Here is a 17,039-nt window from a genome sequence, read left to right on the forward strand (position 1 = left end):
GTGCATTGGCGCCCAGAAGATATGGCTCAGGTGCTTTGACTGCTCTGGAGGGGCTCTCAGTATAGCGCTAGTCTCCCACTTTGTGGTGGCCTGCTGCGTCCTCCACATTGTTTAGCAGAAGGGGCGATAAGCTTGAGGAGGATGAATGGTAGTAGACATCTGATGAGGAGGATGCAGTGGAAGGCCAGGATGGGCAAAGCGTGGGGCCCAGGCAGGCACAGGGACTGCACAACGTGCGCGCCATGGCTGACGAACAACTGACGCTCTAATTGCCTCCAGGTTGACCGACTAGGGAGCCTGGCCAGCGGCACAAATATGTTATCACACGCCCAACGGAGGTGGAGACAGAGTGGGTTGGGGTGGAGAGGGATGGGGGTGGGGTGGAGAGGGATGGGGGTGGGGTGGAGAGGGATGGGGGTGGGCCGGGTACCGGGATGGTGAGTAGTGGCTGAACTGGGGGCCTGGCCCGTGCCCACCTCCAACGACCGCCCATATCTCCCTCCCCACATTCTGCAATTAGCCCATCCAGACCATCCCTCACAGAGCATTGGGCAGATTGAAGCGTCTGTGCATAGTTGTTTATTGTGAAAAGGTGAACATCTTTGTTCAAGTCTGTGCCCTACCCCTAAAGCTATCTTATGTACTGCACCTGTGCAACTTAACTGGTGTCTAACTTTGTGGTCTTTTGGGCCCTAACGTTACACCTAGATGGATCCCCAGGTGGTAAATCAGGGGTGGAGAGGGTCTGTTGCGAAGCTCGTCATGTAACCTGGGTCCCCTTTGACCGCCTTCCACTGGAGCGATCTCTCGGGTATCACCGTTCTGCCCATCAGATGCACCAGGGACAGGGGACGAGTCCGAGGCGTGGTGTTCCAGCACCTCCCCTGCAGGGGTCATAAGCATGGGTTCCATCGTCTCCTCCCTTGGGATGCCCGATGGCCCCAGGGCTGCTCAGGACAAGTTTGCTTTGGGAGCACCCCCACCACTGCTCGTCCTGGAGGCTTGCTCTTGTCTCGACCACGGTCTCAATGCTCGCAACCTTTACGCACAGGGACTAGGTCACCTCCCTCGGCTCAAATCAGCCAGCACCCAGGCAATGCCGTCAACCATGGCCCATTGTGAATGGCTCAAGCTCTGGAATGCTGCTGCAATGTCCAGGTCGCCCTGGTACCTAGCTGCCTGTGCCAGGGCAGCCTTGTTCAGTGCCTTGGCCACACAGACCTTGGACATCCTGACCCATGGCTGATACCTTCGTCCACAAGGCCTGCCCCAGTGGACGTCGCACGTGGTGTTGACCTGGGGAGCTTGCATGCCCCTGGACTCCTCCAACTGCAACTACAGGTGCTAGATGTTGCTGACAACCCCTCACGTAGTCCCCAGCTCTGTGTCAGCATCTCCAGCATCAACAGGACTGCCCTTTCCAGAAGCCCGAGATGCGTCTGGACGGTAGCTGGTCGCTGGGGTCAGGCCACCCTCTGACTGTCCGCCCTCGGTTCCTACTTCCACCTGATGTACTGCTGCACGTGTGTGGTGCGCACCGGATAATATCCCAGGAGCCTCTTCACTATAATGCACAACCGAGGTGAGTTTTTCTATGATGGTGGAGGGTGTTAGAGACATTTCAATCAGCCAGAGAAAATATAGGATAAGATTTTTGTGCCATTTGTGAACCAAAACATACCTCCCTCATTTCCAGACATGCCCGAGGCACCATTGACTCTGATAAGAGATCTGCCTGCACCATTGCAGGATCCAGTTAACAATTCTTTAACCCCAAAACAAAAATCTCCCACACCCAAAAAATTCACAATGACACTAATTCTAAGGGGACATTCCTCAAGACATGTGAGGACTTGTAGGGTTATCCCTATAACCATTCCATCAGAAACAGCCGGACAGGTGCCGGAATGTGGCGACTAGGGGCTTTTCACAGTAACTTCATTGAAGCCTACTCGTGACAATAAGTGATTTTCATTTCATTTTCATTTCATCTATTTTTAATTACAAGTCACACATACATGCAAATACTCAAATTGGTGAAAGTGCTTTTGGTGCCCAAGAAGACCTGTTGACGTCAAGTCCACTCATTCAAATAAAATAAAAACTTTCTATAATATTCAACTGATGAGATAATAACTAAATGAAAAAGACCACATTAACCATCATCATTTAATCCCTACATTGCTGTTGACTGATTTTTAGCACTACAACTAGCCTCAAGGTACCTGGGCTTGGGAAGAAAAATATCCCATAGTTCATGCTTCCCAAAAAAAGTGCACATCTAACATTGGGTGATTTGTTTGATATTCTAGTTCATTGAGAATCATTGGGGTGAATTCTCCACCTTCCCAGCCACATGTTCCTTAGCAGCGCGCCGTCGCTGGCAGCAGGTATCTCTGTTCCTACCGCCGGCCAATGGCATTCCCTATTGTGGCCACCCCACATCACAGGGAAAGCCGCGGACAGGGGTACGCTGCCGGCGGAATGGAGAACCCCACCAGCGGAGAATTCACCCCATTGTCTTAGGCCAATCGTGAACAGTAACCATTTGAACCCAATGCTGAGTGTGGTATCTACCGTCTATGAAACAAGACCTCAGCAAGGAATAAACAAGCAAGCTGGTTAAAAGGCAGATGAAAATGGAGTGTGAAACAGACTTGAACAGAAACAAACTGCATTGAACATAATTTAAGATCAAATCTGACATTTAATGTCAAACTTGGCAACACTGATTTTTGTGGAATTCATGCATGAAATAGAACAGTCGTACATGGAGGTGAGTCTCAGTTTGATAAGTAAAAGGTTTTAACACTGGCGTTAGCATCTTTTTCATACTGTCTCTACAAAGAAAAACACAAATTCACATACAATAAGTCAAATATGGCAAGAAAATGCAGTACAGAGAAAATAAATCCAGATTGTTGATCAAATTAATTGAGGAATAAAAGGAATATGTGAAATCGTGAAAACCCCTGCATGGAGATCAACTTAGTACATTAGAAATTAATATGTTTTCTAACTAACCGTCATGGAACCAAACAATGATAGCAGCAGAAAAAGATGCCATTTGGCCGATCATGCTTGCGCTGGCTCTTTGGGAGATTAATCCCACTTTCCCAACAGTCCTGGGAATTTTTAAACCCTTCAAATATTTGTTCAATTCCCTTTTGAATTACAGGCAGTGCATTCCAGCTCACAACAAATTGAGAAGATGGATTCTGTCTTACGGATTCCACCAATATTGGCAAAATTAAGATAACGCTTCTTAAAATAAATCTTAAATACCACTAAATATCTGACTTAATTACACCAAAATATTTTGACATAACTTCTTCACCTCCTACATTACCAACAGTGCTTTTACTAGGATTTCAAGTCAGTATAATGGCAGCTCTGCTAAAAACAAAAATAACTTCCTCCGGGTGGCAATCAGTAGCGGATTGGCACTCTGCACTGACTTACCTGCACTTAAATTCTAAAGCGCCTGTCTCATATGACCTTCCCAAAATAGGTTGGGTGAGACTGAAGCAGCGAAGGAGGTCCCTGGCTCCGGCAGCAAAGACTAAAAGGGATGAAGGAGGAGAAACTCCCTTTTGCACAGGACTAGCTGCTGTAGAGCAGGTGACTTTAAAGGTGCCACTGAAAGGAAGTTTCTAAGATGTGAATGGGATGTGGAGGGGCGTTCGGAGTCAGATCAGATGGGGGTGTGGGGCTGGGGAAGTGGTCGGACCTCGGCTGGTCTGGGTCTTTAAAATAGTGACTATTAAGTTGGCAGTGTTTTTTCCCCTTACCTGGGAACCTCGGTGAGTGATTCCCCAGCACATCTTTGGGGTACCCCCCAAATCCGACACTGCGGTCCAGAGGCTATGGGCCTATTTTTCTAATATGTCCATCAAAACTATGTAAATCATCCAGTGTAAATGTGCAATTAGAAACTTGATTTAAATCTGAAGTGGGATTTCAATCTGTATAACACAAAGGTGAAGTCGTAGTGGTTACAGGTCTGTCATTTGAGTGGTAGAAACAATTTGTCACAATGAACAAAAACTGTTACTTTCTTAGTAATATTATTTCACAGAACGTGGTCAACGCTGGCTCAGCCAGTACTTGTTGCCCAACCCTAATTTTCCTTGGGAAGGTGGTGGCGGTGAGCCAGTTCTTTGAACTGTGGCAGTCCACGCGGTCTAGATACTCCCACACTGTTGCTAGAGAGGGAGGGAGTTTCAGGATTTTAATCTAGCGACAGCACAGGTCAGGCTGGTGTGAGACTTGGAGGGGAACTTGCTGATGGTAATTCTTTCCATGCAGCAGCTGCCCTTTACCTTCAAGGTTAAGTGGGAGTTACTGGGTTACGGGGAGAGGGTAGATACGGGGGCTTGAGTAGGGTGCTCTTTGTAAGGGCCGGTGCAGACTCGATGGGCCAAATGGCCTCCGACTGCACTGTAAATTCTATGACTATGGTAGCGGTCATGGGTTTGCGAGGTGCTGCCGAAGATGCGAGTTTCTGCAGTGGATCCTGTAGATGGTGCTTAATGTTGCCACTGCATCGGTCATAGAAGCTTACAGCATGAAAACATGCCCTTCGGTCCAACGTGTCTATGCCGCCCAATTTTTAACCTCCAAGCTAGTCCTAATTGTCCGCACTTGGCCCATATCCCTCTATACCCAGTTTTCCCATTTTACTGTCTTTTTCTTTTTTTAAATGTTTTTATTGAGGTATGTGCAAAATTTTTATAACAACAAAAACAATCATATTAACATGGCAAATAAACATTTCCCCACCCGACCCAAACCTTACACACCCCAACCATCTAACACCTATCCGTTTGTGAGGGCTGGGGTGCTAATCAAGCAGGTTGAGTTGTCCTGGAGGGTGTTGAGCTCCATGAGTGTTGTTGGAGCTGCACTCATCCAGGCAAGTGGAGAGTATTCCACCACATTCCTGACTTGTGCCTTATAAATTGTGGCCAGGCTTTGGGCAGTCAGGTGGTGAGTTACTTGCAACAGAATTCCCAGGCTTTGACTTGCTCATGTAGCCATGGTGTTTATATGGATGGTTCAGTTCAGTTTCTGGACGTTAGGATCCTGAAAGTTAGAATGTTGATATTAAAAGCATTTGAGCACCAAAACGCTAAATAAGCTAGGAGCAACTAATTTCTCTCCAACACACTTGCTTGCGGCAGCTTGAGCAAACATTTACCTGAAGAATAAAGTTATGGCATAATGGAGGTTTTATTCACAAAAGTACATCAACTTTGTATGTAGATCTAGTTCTCTTAATGCTCTTCCCTCGAATTCTTCAGTATCAACACTCTTGGAACTTCCGTCATTAGAAAACTGTCCAGAATCTGTACTAGTTTGACCACTTTGATCATTTTTCTCATTCCCAATATGTGGTAAAGTCAAGGAACTGGAGTATGAATTCAAGCTTTCAGTTTCACAAATGACTTTGAGCTGGTCACAACACTTCTCGGCATCTTCCTCTGGCACCAGCTCGAGGAAGGCATTCTGGGAAGGTACACTGAAATACTGCAGGAGTAAAGCAAAGGGAAGAGGGCAATAAATAGGATTGTAATGACAGGTTGTAACATTTTATGTATAGCCAAGTGTGTGTTTCTAAAAATAAGAAAAGGACTTCCATTTGTACTGTGTCTTTCACAATGCCTTACTGTCATATTTTGAACTGTGATCGATGTTGAGAACAATGACAGTCAATTTGCTCAGAACAAAGTCCCTCAAAATGCAATGAGACACAGGATCAAATCTATTCAGTGATGTTGGTTTAGAGAAATATAGTGGATAGGGTACCAAGAGCACACTTGGCTCTTCTCAGTAGAGAACCTGGTGGTCTCCTATTTCCACTAGAGGGGCCATTCTGTGCTTCGGTTTAAAACCTCAATTGAAAAATGTACCTCCAACAGTACAGTAGTTCCTCAGGGATACACCAGTGTTAGCCTGCAGTCTCTGGAGTGGAGCATAAACCGACCTACAACCTTTCGATTTAGAAATGAGAATGCAGGGCAGCACGGTGGCGCAGTGGGTTAGCCCTGCTGCCTCACGGCGCCAAGGTCCCAGGTTCGATCCCGGCTCTGGGTCACTGTCTGTGTGGAGTTTGCACATTCTCCCCGTGTTTGCGTGGGTTTCGCCCCCACAACCCAAAAGATGTGCAGTCTAGGTGGATTGGCCACGCTAAAATTGCCCCTTAATTGGAAAAAAATAAATTGGGCACTCTAAATTTAAAAAAAAGAAATGAGAATGCTGCCACTAAACCAAGACCAACACCTTAACAGGTATGTAGATTCCACTCAAAACTGTGAACTGTCTTCTCTTTTTCCCTACTAAATTAGATGTGACCAAGTTACAGATCAGATGCTGGGACAACGGTTGGCACTCAGGGTCCTGATTATTTCTGAAACCCCAATGCCAAACAGCTGGGAGACTAAGACTGTCAAAGTATTTGGGGAATATTTTTAAATGCAAACCCTTTGCAGTTGATGAACAAAAATATATTTTGCTACCTGGAGATCTTTAAATAAAAATCTTCCATAAACCATGCTTCTAAATTGTTTTCCACATTTCTTAGGAATTTTTAAAATACTATTTTTGATCTTCCAGACAAGATAGTAGTAAACCAACTAATCTCCTAAAAAATGATAATTCTTAAAACAAAATATCTTGATTGTAATGTTGGCACTTTTCATTTCAGGATAGATGTCAACGTACAAAACAATGCTAGACCGTACTCGGCATGAGGAAGTCCTCTGTAAAACTAATGACTCCAAATAAAATATTTAATGCTACACAAGGGAACCAAAGGATACGGGGGGGGGGGGGGGGGGGGGGGGGGGGGGGGGGGGGGGAGGAAGGAGAGGGCGAGAGCGAGAGAGAGAGAGAGAGAGAGCAGGTTAGAGGCCTATTTCTAATTTTTTTTAAACTCCAATTAAGGGGCAAGTTTAGCGTCACCAATCCATCTACCCTGCATATCTTTGGGCTGTGGGGCGAGACCCATGCAGACACAGGAGAATGTGCAAATATGCAAACTCCACACACAGGGGTGACCCGGGGTTGGGATCGAACCTGGATCCTTGGCGCTGTGAGGCAGCAGTGCTAACCACTGCACCACTATGCCACCCCAAATGGACTATTTCTGATCCTATTTTGTAAGTTTATATGCAATTTGTACAAGTCTGTATTATATTTCTAAACAGTTTGCACCATAACTTCAGATTTTTCCTTCTCCTTAAGTTCTGTCTGAAAACAAAATCCAACATCCCGATTTGATACAGGACACATACCTCCTGTAAATGTTCCGGCAAAATGTGCGGAGGAAAGAAGGCATACTTTATGCACCTGTATGCGTAATGTATACAGAAGGAGCATCCCACTGCCACACTGAAAACAATCACTAGTGAGACAATGAAGATGACAACAATTTTCCACAATGGAGTAGCACCTTAAGAAAATTAAAAACATCATCAGTTTTACTTTTTCACACATGAATGGTTACTATTTCCTGAGAACTATTTCACGACAACATATTTACAGAGCACCTTTAACATAAACCTCCCAAGACACATTATAAAACAAAATACAACACCAAGCCATACAAGGAGATATTATGGAGAGGTGTCGAGAGAGCATTCTAGATCTCAGGGCCAAAATTGAAGCATAGCCGCCAATAGCAGAGATTAAATTCAGGGATTCTCTTTTTAAAAAAAATAAGTTTGGAGTACCCAACTATTTTTTCCAGGTAAGAGACAATTTAGCGTGGCAAGTCCTCCTCATGTGCATCTTTGAGTTGTGGGGGTGAGCCCACGCAGACACAGGGAGAACGTGCAAACTCCACACGGACAGTGAACCAGAGCTGGGATTGAACCTGGGACTTTGGCTGTGAGGGAGCAGTGCTAGCTACTGTGCCACCGTGCTGCCCCCAAATCAGGGATTCTCAAGGGGACAGATTTGACATGGGCAGCAGAATTTCAGATGACATCAAGTTCACAGACAGTAGAATGTGGAAGACTAGTCAGCTGTTCATTGGAATAGTCCAGTCCAACGGGAGCAAAGGTATGAGATTCAGATGATGAACTGAGACAGGCCAAAGTCGGATGGTGTCACAGAGGTCAAAATAAGCATATGAGGCAATTATTATATCAAATTAAGTTGAGTCAAAACATCCCACTACCATAGTTTATCATGAGACACTTTCCTTCAGGATGGAGATCAAGAGAGTCCAGGCAGCAGATGAAGCAATAGTGGTGCATTAGGTGACATCAAGACAGCATTAAGGTGGTGGGGGACTGGACTGATGATCCAGCGATCCTGGGGACCTGGGTTCCAGTGCCACCACGGCAGATGGTAGAAACTGAATCCAAGAAATATCTGGAATTAAAAGTTTACTGTTCATGAAACCATTGTCGATTGTTCACTACTGGTTCGCCAATGTCCTTTAGGGAAGGAAATCTGCAGTCCTCACCTGGTGGGGCCTACATGTGACTCCAGATTCACAGCAATGTGGTTGACTCTTAAATACCCCAGCAAACTACTCAGTTATATCAAACCACTACAAAGTCAATAAAAAAAGGATCCAAACTGGACAGACTACTTAGCATCGACCTAGGCATTGGAAACCCTGAAAAGTCCTCCTTACTAACATCTGGGAGCTTCTGCCAAAATTGGGAGAGCTGTCTCACAGATTAGCCAAGCAACGGCCTGAGATAGTCCTACTCATGCAATCACCCCGTACAGATAATGTGCCAGACACCACTGTCACCATCCTGGAATCAATGGGAATCAGGGAGCAAACTCGCCAATGGTTGGAGTCATGCCTAGCACAAAGGAAGATGGTTGAGTTTGTCGTAGGTCAGTCATTTCAATCCCAGGACATCGCTGCAGGAGTTCCTCAGGGCATGGTCCTTGGCCCAGCCATCTTTAGCTTCTTCATGAATGATCTTCCTTCCAACATAAGGCTAGATGTGGGGATGTTCGCTGATGACTGCACAATGTTCAGCACTGTTTGCGAGTCCTCAGATAATGAAGCAGTCCACGTGCAAATGCAGCAAGACCTGGACAATATCCAGGCTCGGGCTGACAAGAGAAAAGTAACGTCTGCACCATACAATAACCATCTCCATTAAGAGAGAATCAAACTATCGCCCTTGATATTGAATGGCATTATCATCGCTGAATCCTCACTATCAACATCCTGGGTGCTACCACTGACCAATTGGACTTACAATATAAATACTGGGGCTACAAGCATAGGTCAGAAGTTAGGAATCCTGTGGCGAGTAAGGCACCTCCAGACCTGTCCACCATCTACAAAGCAAATGTCATGTGTGATGGAATACTCCCCATTTGCCTGGTGAGTGCAGCTCCAACAGCACACAAGAAGCTTGACTCCATCCAGGACGAAGTAGCTCATTTGATTAGCATCCGTTCCACAAACATTCACTCCATCCACCACTGATGCGAATTTTCAAGATGCACTGCAGGACTTCACCAAATCTCCTTCAGCAGCACCTCATGACCACTACTATCGCAAAGGACAAGGTCAGCAGACATATGGGAACACCATCACCTGGAAATTCTCCCCAAGCCACTCACCAGCCTGACTTGATATCACGGCTCCACTACTCGCCGGGTCAAAATCCCTCTTTTAACAGAACTGTGGGTGTACCTACGCTTCATCAACTGCAGCGGTTCAAGGCGGCGGTGGCTCATCGACTACAGTGGTTCAAGTGGCGGAATGCCACCATCTTCTCAAGGACAATTAAGAATTGGCAATGAATGCTGATCTAGCCAACTAAGGCCCACATCCCTTGATGAATAAGTCAAAATGAATGTTCCACTGTCATTACAAAACTAGTATGTGCTTTCCTGAAAATGCCCAAATGGGAGCACAGAAAAGTTGCAGTATGAAATGATTCTGCAAGACCAACAATGGCCTGCTCAATTGTTTGGCCAAGGAATTGGATTTGGCAGAGAGCCTAATATGTAAGGTAAAGCGTGGGGGAGAAAAGATTTTCCATTAGACAATGTAACCTACACTAACACTTTTAAAGCTAAATAATTAAAAGCATACCGTTAATCTTTTCACAGACAACATGACTGAGCTGTCCAACAACACGAAATGTAGGGCTGAAAAGCTGAACACGCAGACAGTACATGGTCCAAGGTTCGAGTTTTAGTGACACCAATTTACTTGTGCTGTTTGTCACCTGTAATTTAAATAAATAATTAAATACAGAAATATTCATTCATTTCAACAGTTTGCTATGTTATCTCTCCAAAGGATTAGTTTAATACATTAATTAAGTTATAAAGCATTTGACCCTACAAAGTCTATTTAAATAGATTTCCTGTTTAGTAAAATATTTTTAGAACAGTATTCTTTTGCATTCCAAACAGTCAGCACTGTGGTGCATATGGCTCCAGTTAGGTGCCTAAACTGACACATCAACAAAAGTACTGTGTTCTCCGATTGGGGGTATGGCCAGGAAACAACATTATATGAGTAACCCGCAGCATTTAGGGCGAGGAAAGAAAAGAACATTATCAAGTTTATCTTGCTGAAAAATTAGGCATTTTGGTGAGCAATCACAAAGCCAATTATGACTTAAAAAGATTACCCAATTTATTTTCCAATTAAGGGGCAATTTAGCATGGCCAATTCACCTACCCTGCACATCTTTTGTTTTTGGGTTATGGGGTTAAGACTCATGCAGACCCAGGGAGCCTGGATGCGGGGTTTCGAGTATGACAAAGGGCGGAAATTGAGAGGAAGGGAGACCTGTTCCTGGAAGGGAGCTTCCCTAGCTTGAGGGCGCTGGAGGAGAAGTTTGGGTTGGCAAGAGGGAACAACTTCAGATATTTACAGGTGCGGGACTTTCTGCGCAGGCAGGTATCATCCTTCCCACTCCTGCCAGGGGTCCAGGGTAGGGTAGTATCTAGGGGATTGGTGGGGGAGGGGAGTGTCTCGGACATCTACAAAGAGCTAATGGGGGTGGAGGAGACGGAGACCAAGTAGCTGAAGCATAAGTGGGAGGAGGAGCTTGGGGGAAGAGATGGAGGACGGCTTATGGGCGGACGCGTTGAGCAGAGTAAACGCGACCGCTACATGCTCAAGGCTCAGCTTGATCCAATTCAAGGTGGTACACCGGGTCCATATGACAGTGGCCCCGATGAGTAGATTCTTTGGGGTGGAGGACAGGTGTGCAAAATGTGCGGGAGGTCCAGCGAACCATGTCCACATGTTCTGGGTGTGTCCAAACCTTCGGGGATATTGGCAAGGGTTTGCGAACGTCATGTCCAGAGTATTGAAAACAAGGGTGGCAATGAGTCCAGAGGTGGCGATGTTTGGGGTGTCGGAAGATCTGAGGGTCCAGGAGGAGAAAGATGCAGATGTTCTGGCCTTTGCATTGGGCTTTTAAAGCAGACCAAGGCAGGCCAGCAGCACGGTTCAATTCCTGTACCAGCCTCCCCGAACAGGCGGCGGAATGTGGCGACTAGGGGCTTTTCACAGTAACTTCATTGAAGCCTACTTGTGACAATAAGCGATTTTCATTTCATTTCAAATGCCAATATAGTTCCAGCCACTTTATAGTTTTTTAAAAAAAAAGCGAATGCCCAGACTTTCCTTAACCTCAAGAGTGGTGGAATGTTATTTGACAGTACAGGACAACACAGCTAAACCCAATTCTGTCAACACACAGGCAGCAGAGCTGGAAGTTATCAGCTTCCCTGGTGCTAGGACCCAGGATGTAACAAAGAAGCTACAGAACATTTTGGAGGGTGGGGGCGAAGAGCCAGTGGTCGTACTATACACTGGTACCAATTACATACATTTTAAAAAAGGGAGGATGTTCTGAAAGCTGAATATAGAGATTTTGGCGATAAATTAAAAAGCACATCCAAGGTAGTAATCTCAGGATTGCTCCCAGTGCCATGTGCTAGTGAGAGCAGAAAAAGAAGGATAAGTAGGATAAATGCATGGCGAGAGGGGTGGTGTACGAGGATGGGTTTCAGATTCCTGAGCCGTTGAGACAGGTTCTGGGGAAGATGAACCTGCACAAACTGGATGGGTTACACCCCAACAGCACCGGAACCAATATTCTTGCAGGAGTGTTTGCTAGTGCTGATGGGGAGGCTTTGAACTAGTATGGCAGGGGGATGGGCACCTGCACAGGAAATTAGAGGAGATGGAAACAAATGGCAGAAAAAGTGAAAGCAAAAGGGAAGACATGTTAATAAAAGGCAAAAAGAAAATAGCAGCTCTACTGTCCCTAGCGATGGGCTTAGTGCAAGCAAAATTGGCAGAAAAACAAAATCAAGAGTTATGTATCGTAATGCACGTAGCATCAAAAACAAGATAAATGAACTGACTGCACAAATGGAATTAAATGGGTATGATCTAAAAGCTATTACTGAGGCATGGTTGCATGGAGATAAAAGTTGGGAAATCAGTTTTCATGGATATTTGACTTTTAGGAAGGACAGGCGGGAAGGAAAAGACGGTGGGGTAGCTCTGCTAATAAGAGAGGAAATAAGTACTGAGGGACCATCTAGGCTCAGAGGATGTGGAGTCGATTTGGATGGAAGTGACAAATACCAAAGAAAGAAAGAGAGCGATAGGGAGTATTGTTGTAGCCCCCTGAAAAGTAGCCAAATTGTAGGAAAGAGTTTAAGATCAAGAAATAACAAATACATGTAAAAAGAGTACTGCATTAATCATGGATGACTTTAATCTTCATATAGATTGGTCTAATCAAATTCAAAATGGTAGCTATGAGAATTAACTCAAAAGTGTGCATTTGGGATGGTTTTTTTTGAAGCAATATGTTATGGATCAAGCTATTTTGGATCCGGTAATGTGTAATGAGGTAGGTTTGATAACGATCTCAAGGCTAAGGATCCCTAGGAAGTAGTAATCACAGGGTGATAAGAATTTGGCATTCAGCTTGAATGTAAGAAAATTGGAGCTGAAATATCAGTGTTAAACTTAAAGAACAGGAATTACAATGGTATGAGAATGGAATTGGTCAAAGTGGACTGGTCATACAAATTGCTGGTAAGGTAATAGGTGAGCAGTGGAAGGCATTCATGACACCCAGCAGAAATACATCCCAATGAATGGAAAGGCTCTCTAAGAGTAGGAAGAACCTAGCATGGATAACCAAAGAAGTTAAGGAGGGTATTAAGTGAAAGCAGAAACATATATTTTAAATAATAAATTTAGGGTACCCTGTTCTTTTATTTTCCAATTAAGGGGCAATTTAGCATGGCTTATCCACCTAACCTGCACATATTTGTGTTGTGGGGGTGAGACCCACGCAGATATGGGGAGAATGTGCAAAGTCTACATGGACAATTACTCGGGGCTAGGATCAAACCTGGAACCTTGGCGCTGTGAGGCAGCAATGCTAACCACTGCGCCACCGTGCTGCCCAAAAGCAGAAACATATATGATGGCAAAAGTTGGTGGTTAGGCCAGAAGGGTGGGATAGATTCAGAATGCAGAAAAGATGGATTAAAAAAATAAGCAGAATGAGAAAATAAACTGAGGGCACGTTAGTGAGAAACATAACAAAATAGACATTAGAGCTTTTTAAAAGTACATTAAAAGAGAGAAATAAAAGAAAGCATTGGCCCCTTAGAGAATGAAGCAGAGTAAGTAATTATGGAAGCAATGAACTGGCTGAGGAATTAAATTGATATTTTGCATTGGTCTTTACTGTAGGGTATACAAGCATTCCAGAAATAATGAAAAATACCGGGGAGAAATGGAATACAGTCACGATCACCAAATAATTAGTTTTAGGCAAACTAATGGGGTTAAAGGCTGACAAGTCCCCTGGACCTGATGGTTTGCTCCTCAACGTCTTAAAAGGAAGTAGCTACAAAGATCATGGGTGCATCAGTAGCCCTTTTACAAAAATTCTTGGATTCTGGAACTGTACCAAAGGATTGGAGAGCTGCCAATGTGGTATCCTTGTTCAAAAAGGGAAGGAGTCAAAATGTAGGAAGCTAAAGGCCAGTTGGTCCAGCCTCAAGTTATTGGAAAAATATTAGAATTAATTATTAAATGAGGGCGGAATGGTGGCCCAGTGGTTAGCACTGCTGCCTACAGCATTGACGACCCGGATTCAATCCAGGCCCCGTGTCACTGTCCATGTGGAGTTTGCACATTCTCCTCGTGTCTGCGTGGGCCAGTCGGTAGCATAGTGGTTAGCTCCACAGCGCCAGGGTCTCAGGTTCGATTCCTGGCTTGGGTCACTGTCTGTGCGGAGTCTGTACATTCTCCCCATGACTGCGTGGGTTTCTTCCGGGTGCTCCAGTTTCCTCCCACAAGTCCCGAAAGACACGCCGTTAGGTAACTTGGACATTCTGAATTCTCCCTCTGTATATCCGAACAGGTGCCGGAATGTGGCGACTAGGGACTTTACACAGTAACTCCATTGCAGTGTTAATATAAGCCTACTTGTGACAATAAAGATTATTATTATAAAATCGCTCAATTGGAAAAATGAATTGAACACTCTAAATTATTAAGAAAGAAAAGAATCAATTATTAAGGAGAGAATGTCAGTGCATTTTGAAATCATAATCTGATCGAGCAGAGTCAGCATGGTTTCATGGAGATAAATCACGTCTGACAAATTTACTAGAATTCTTTGAGGAGGTATCAGCCAGAGTAGATAGAGGAGAACCAGTCAGTGTTATATATTTGGATTTTCAAAAGGCATTTGATAAGGTGCCATAAAAAAGGCTACAATGAAAGATAGAAGGTCATGGTGTTGGAGGTAATATTCTGGCATGGATAGAGGATTGGCTAACTAACAGGAAGCAGCGAGTAGTGAAAAGGAGTTTGCTGGTTTTCCATAGTACCCATAACATTCTAATAGATGTGGAAAGAGAACTGTTCACTTTCCAATACAAGGTTAACAAGTTATAGTACAAATCTCCTTCTCAGAACATACATTAATTTCACGCGAATATTCTTTCCAGTAAATTATGCTGTATTTCATTTCTTTATAAGCCTCCGGTATGGATTTATTATTTTCAGTTTGGGGGTCCATGATGTAGACATTAAGCAAATTATCTCTTGAATCCACATTTACTGATGGAGGACCAATTACATCTGTAATTTAAAGAAAGTTTCAATTCAATATCGGTCGCAGAATTACAATAAATTAGCACGTATAAATTAGCACAGGTAAATAAAAAATTAACGTGACTTATTTCATGAATAATGAACATGAATGATTCAACCGTTTTATAATGTAAAATCTTATTATGAAGCTATTACAAACCCATTATTTAACAACCTGATCCTGGCTGACTACGCATTATAATCAAAAGTTCAAAACTCCAGATCTACCCACACTAAAAATTACTTTTTAAATGAAAGGTCATTGACCTGAAACGTTAACTCGGTTTCTCTATTTGCAGATGCTGGCTGACTTGAGTATTTTCAGAATTTTCTACTTCTAGTGCGAGATGAACAATGTGAACCATTGAGCTGAGTGTTGTCAGCATGTGTAGGGAAACTGCCACTGTTTTTGGATGATGTTGTCAAGTATCAGCAAATGGATGAAAAATAGAACAGGCAAGGACATACTTAGTTGAAGATATTTAATGTAGTCAGAAGCTACAATAGCTAAGAATAGCAGGCCAGTGCAGTTTAGCCCAGCTGCATGGTGGAGGAGAGGCATTGGAGGATGATGTGCTCACTTGTGCCAAAGGCTGCAGACAGATAAAAAAAGGACAAAATGGGAATACTTTATCATTGTCAGTCACGTAGGATGCCATTTGACTTTGCTAATAACTGTGGTGGGGCAGAAACCTGATTTTGAGGCATTGAGGCATAGTGTTCTGGGAAATGCAGCCATGGATTTGTGAGGCGACAAGACATTAAAGGACGAGAGAAAAAGGTTAAAGATAGGGTGAATGCTTGCAACGACCACGAGATCAACGGTTATAGAATAGAACAGTACAGCACAGAACAGGCCCTTCGGCCCTCGATGTTGTGCCGAGCAATGATCACCCTACTCAAACCCACGTATCCACCCTATACCCGTAATCCAGCAACCCCCCCCTTAACCTTACTTTTTAGGACACTACGGGCAATTTAGCATGGCCAATCCACCTAACCAGCACATCTTTGGACTGTGGGAGGAAACCGGAGCACCCGGAGGAAACCCACGCACACACGGGGAGGACGTGCAGACTCCGCACAGACAAAAAAGGTTGTTTTTTGTTTTTAAAAGGGGACGGATGATGATAGCAGATCTATACGAGATGATACAACATCTGAAGAGAAAGAACCATTAACATTATTAGCTAATGTCAGGACGGGAAAGCAGGATTCAATATGCTTTATGCGGTCCAGCCAGATCTGGCTGTGAATGACTAAACCAGCTGTCCAGCATTTGCGTTCAAAACTGCATCCTTGGACTTAAGGGATCACAGATAAGGGCTGCATTGGGGGAACGGATAGCGTGAGTGAGAGTAATGTTTTTAGTTGGGGCTATTGTGAGGGTACAGACGAGTGCGTGATTAAGCAGATCAGTAGCTGCAGAAATGCTTGGGGTGGATGGAGGTCAAAGGCTAGTCCAGCTAATCTAGCATGTCCGCGTTCTTGTATGCTTCCAGTAGCTATTGTTTATCAAACACCTGAGCAGACATTTGACTTTTAACTTACTGAACATATTTCAAGCAACAGCTTAGTTGAATATTTAACTTTGACCAACTCAGAGGTCTTCATGAAAGAGTCAATGATGAAGAAGTCAGCCCACCTTGAAGTCAACTCCTCGACTAAGGGGTTGAGTGATATATGGTGTAGCAAAGAAACCTCCAATAGCCTGGTAGTTTCAAGGGCTTGGCTGGGAAATGAACAATGTGAACCATTTCTTGGTATTCCTAACTTCAATTCTACTCAGACAGGTCACAAACTGATAGTGCAACAAATGGAAAAATATCACTGTTGCAGTATCTTTCGAGGTTGTAGCAGTAGAGGGAACTTTTATTTACATCCAATCATA

The 17,039-nt window shown here is 44.2% G+C and overlaps 1 protein-coding gene across 2 annotated transcripts in view; it reads right to left on the minus strand.

Annotated features, from left to right (window-relative positions):
- Nucleotides 1–2,687: 2,687 nt before the first annotated feature.
- Nucleotides 2,688–17,039, minus strand: part of LOC119968817 (interferon alpha/beta receptor 1a-like) — a 30,794-nt gene continuing 16,442 nt past the window's right edge. Inside the window, exons 5-9 of one of the 2 annotated variants that reach the window (XM_038801642.1) lie at nt 14,976–15,136; nt 10,082–10,217; nt 7,296–7,453; nt 5,201–5,529; nt 2,688–2,840 (exon numbers count right to left, since the gene is read on the minus strand). In XM_038801642.1, the coding sequence (XP_038657570.1) occupies nt 5,233–5,529; nt 7,296–7,453; nt 10,082–10,217; nt 14,976–15,136 (752 nt within the window). In that variant the 3' untranslated portion in view covers nt 2,688–2,840; nt 5,201–5,232. Of the gene's footprint in view, nt 5,530–7,295; nt 7,454–10,081; nt 10,218–14,975; nt 15,137–17,039 lie in introns of both variants that reach the window. The other variant, XM_038801644.1, reaches the window with a different exon arrangement.

The sequence above is a fragment of the Scyliorhinus canicula genome, chromosome 7, assembly GCF_902713615.1.
Source record: "Scyliorhinus canicula chromosome 7, sScyCan1.1, whole genome shotgun sequence".
In the NCBI taxonomy this organism is placed as follows: Eukaryota; Metazoa; Chordata; class Chondrichthyes; order Carcharhiniformes; family Scyliorhinidae; genus Scyliorhinus; species Scyliorhinus canicula.